Here is a 3,559-nt window from a genome sequence, read left to right as displayed (position 1 = left end):
TGCACACTAGGCTCAGCACCCAGCATCCAGCACCCCCAGGCCTGCCTGCGACTCGAGCCCGAGCTCCGGGATGCCAATGTCGATGCGTGGCCGTGTGCGCGGCTCAACTGAGCTGCTTTCTCCGGCGGCGATAAGGCTAATAAGTCACGTTTTTTCTTTGTCGTGTACGCGTATGTGACGTGTGTTCACGGCGAGGCTCCGTCGGAAACTGGTGGGGTCCGGTCGCGTAGCAAAACGAAACCCAACCGTCACTGCCATAAACCATAACCGGAGGCTACTAACGCCAGCGGCAGTTCTGGAAATGGACAGATGACGCAACGTGTTCAGAGCAGATGCTTATGCAAGCGAGCCCCTTCCACGCCTGCCTCACAGTGGACGATGCAAAAAGCACCTGTGTAATGGCTAGCTGGTTTGATCTGAGCTGGCTTTCATTCTAGCGCGGCACGTTTGCATAAAGTGGGTTTTATCTTCTCTAATATGTGGCGCATGCAGCATGGAAATTCGGAGCTCGTCTCTTGCCGCAACGGCTCCGCCACACAAGCGGCAATCGGCCGGGCCAACAACCCAAGCGACGGTCCGACAACCCAGCGCCGCTCGGGTCAGCCACGCCACCCCGGCGCCCCGACGAAACCACCGCCCGTTTCCGCCCACTCCGCCCTTGCATTCAGTTCAAGCGCGGTGCGGTTGCACCGCGTTTGAACAGAGCCGTGCAGGAACCGCGACCGGTGCTCGGGCGTCGGCCGTCCCGTCATATCGGCCCCCTATCTAATCGGCAGCGAGCAAACAGAGCCGCGCCCGGCGGACGCCCCGGCGCCGATAGCGCCTGGCTGCGGCCGCCGCCGGAGCCGGGCCCGGCGCTGGGGGTAGCTGGCCGACGGCAGGCTGACCCACCGCACCGCCAGACCCGGGTGGCGCCTCGGGAGACTCGGGTGCGTTGAGGAGGACACAGAGGAAGTGGGCGGATCCCGAGTCGTACAGAGGGACGTTTATTCTTCGCCAAAACGAGCCGAGATACAAGTGAAAATGTTGGTCCGGGATGCAAGGAGCGAATATGTCAGTTATCGTAATCGTCATTCTCCGCTGCGTTGACTCGCCTACGTCATGGTCTGATTTGAGCATGCCCAGACCCTTTCAACCATTCATTTTCATCTCTTCCATGCCTGTCCGTGCATTATCGATAGATGTTGTCTCTGACCTCGTCTTCTTCGGCTCACATCAAAGCACACTCACACACGCTCACGTCTGGGACGGAGTGTACAATGCGAGTGCTTAAGGCATGGAGAGCGTATCTATTGCTCTTAGCGTGTGGCGTCGTTACTGTTGCTGACATCAGCGTCTCGTCGCGGTGCATAAAAAATAGACGCAATCAAGGAACGAACTGGGCCATTTCCGACCGCAACAGCTTCACCCACTGCTGTTCGCTCATGACAAGTGTCTTACAATCGGTTGATTGGTTTTGTGCTACAAATCCATAAACGCGTTCACTTGACCAGCGATTAGGGGGAGGTAGCTCCCATGGCCCGTTCCGCGTGATTTTACACATGTTGACCCAGTCCATCGTCTCATCCTGCAGTTTCTTCACCTCCTTCCGCATATTGTTGACGCCGAAGCGCTGGACGCGCTCCTCGAACCGCTGATAGAAGTGGTTGTAGAGCATGTAGTCGCCCTTCAGCCAGGTGGCCAGGCGGGTCCGTGTGTCCTGTCCGGCCGGTAGCTCGCTGGAGGCCATCAGCGAGTTCAGCCGCATGCTGACCATGTAGAGGGGCGGCCAACAGAGCAGCTCGCGCAGCAGCACCAGAGACTCGTCCATCCGGTCGGCGATCAGCAGCAGGTCAAAGTCGCGCTCGATCTCGATAATCTTTTGTCGAATGCGGCGCTCGTCCGTGAGCTCCTCGGCGCTGAGACCGAAGTCCCATAGCATCTGGTTGCGGCCGAAGAAGCCGCTCAGCCGCTGCTCGGGGATCTCTCCGGAGGCGAACGCCTCGATCGTCACGAACCGGTCCATCTCCAGGTAGCGAAACATGGACAGGAACTGGCCGACCGGATCGCGCAGGACCGAAAAGTAGACGGTGTCCTTGGGTAGTATGCGTCGCACTTCGGCGTGGTTCCAGCGCGTGTGCAGGTTCAGCATGTTGTAGCCGATGCGGTAGGAAGGCACCAGGCAGACGTCTTCCACCCTGAAGGGCTCCGTGCTGATGTACTCGCCGGACGCGGGCAGGACGAGGAAGATCTCGTGGCGGGCGGCGAAGCGGAAGAGGATGTTCTGTATGCTTGAGGAGCCACACCGGTGAGTTTTCAGGAAGCCCATGTTGTACTTTGGCCGACAGCGATGACCGTTTACTTCATATTGCTCCGGCAGTCCCACCGGCGGCGAGGGTTTTCCCAAAATTGGACACTCAACTTTGGAAGGTGCCCTCTTCCGAGGGGTTTCTCTGGCGGAATAGGTGCAACAAGATCAGCAGTAAGTCAACGTGATCACAGTTGATAGCTGTTTGATATACATTCACGTTAATTATGATTATATCGGTCACCAGTATTAAATGTGATGCGAGGGATCTCTGAATTTTACATGGTGACTGACGGCTGACGTAGAGAACTGAAAACGCTCTTAGCCTTGGAGCGCTGCAGACTACCATACGGTTGAGCCATGACTCCAAGTGGTAATGTGGAAGCATGTAATCTTACCTTGTGCTCCGAGTGGTATTGTGAAAGCATGTAATCATAAGCATGAAGGCCACCACACCAATGCCGATGAAGAATGGATGCCCGAGCCATAATGCTCGTCCCATCTTTAAAGAATGACGCAATAAACTCGACCTTAGTTTAGTGAGGTAATATTGCTAAACAAATGACATGGTTGCATTGAGTGCTCATAGAATCCTTGCTGAGCAGCATTTTGTGTTGTTGAAAGAGACAGTTATGATTATTTACTTAAAGTAATGCTCAGTTAAACACTTCGATTCAAGGAATCGTTAAGTGTTCGTCTTCGGCTCGCCATTAAAATCATGCTTGCTTTGCCAATTGATGATTTAATGTGCGCTCAAATGTTTGAATTTTTTTCGAAAAAGTTCTGCTGACTGAACGCGTCCACGTCTGCGCAGAAGTCAAACTGCAATCAAAGATAGCCCCAACCCCATCCCTACTGCTTTCAAGTGCAAACTACTGAAGAGCATTCCGGGATATATTTCTCTGTTGTCGGCGGTGACATGAACGAAAGGTGTTTTAACGTGAACAGGCTCCTTGTGCGCCGCCAGTAAAAAATAATCCTTTTGGGTGAGTGGTAGCCATGCTCGCCGGGTCGTGGCAACGTATTTTAAAATACCACAAATTGTCGCAGGCTGCAGCCAAGTGTCACAATGTGTGAGAACTACTTATAAACCCTTGTCGTTACTAGGCATGAAGATACTTCCTACATCATAGGGTGCCGCCATCAATGCACCGTCACCTGTCGATTCCACAGCTAAGGTGTTGAAGCCTCCCCCCTTTCCTCATTCCAAAACAAAATGGCGGTAACTCTGCGGATGGTTTGATTTTCTCCTTGTTATTTGGTAGCATCTCT

General features: G+C 54.1%; 1 protein-coding gene across 1 annotated transcript; it reads right to left on the bottom strand.

The window, feature by feature from the left end:
• Positions 1 to 1,366: 1,366 nt before the first annotated feature.
• LOC119110445 (galactose-3-O-sulfotransferase 2-like) lies at positions 1,367 to 3,112 on the bottom strand. The gene is made up of 2 exons (XM_037234275.1): positions 2,686 to 3,112; positions 1,367 to 2,432 (listed from the first exon to the last, which is right to left on the bottom strand). Exons 1-2 carry the CDS (start codon positions 2,787 to 2,789, stop codon positions 1,367 to 1,369), a joined length of 1,170 nt encoding a protein of 389 aa, XP_037090170.1. The 5' UTR covers positions 2,790 to 3,112.
• Positions 3,113 to 3,559: the final 447 nt, after the last annotated feature.

Source organism: Pollicipes pollicipes, unplaced genomic scaffold (assembly GCF_011947565.3).
Source record: "Pollicipes pollicipes isolate AB1234 unplaced genomic scaffold, Ppol_2.1 Scaffold_7231;HRSCAF=8579_pilon_pilon_pilon, whole genome shotgun sequence".
NCBI classification, from domain to species: Eukaryota; Metazoa; Arthropoda; class Thecostraca; order Pollicipedomorpha; family Pollicipedidae; genus Pollicipes; species Pollicipes pollicipes.
Note: the sequence above shows the minus strand (reverse complement) of the source record. Positions and strands in the feature narration are given on the sequence as shown.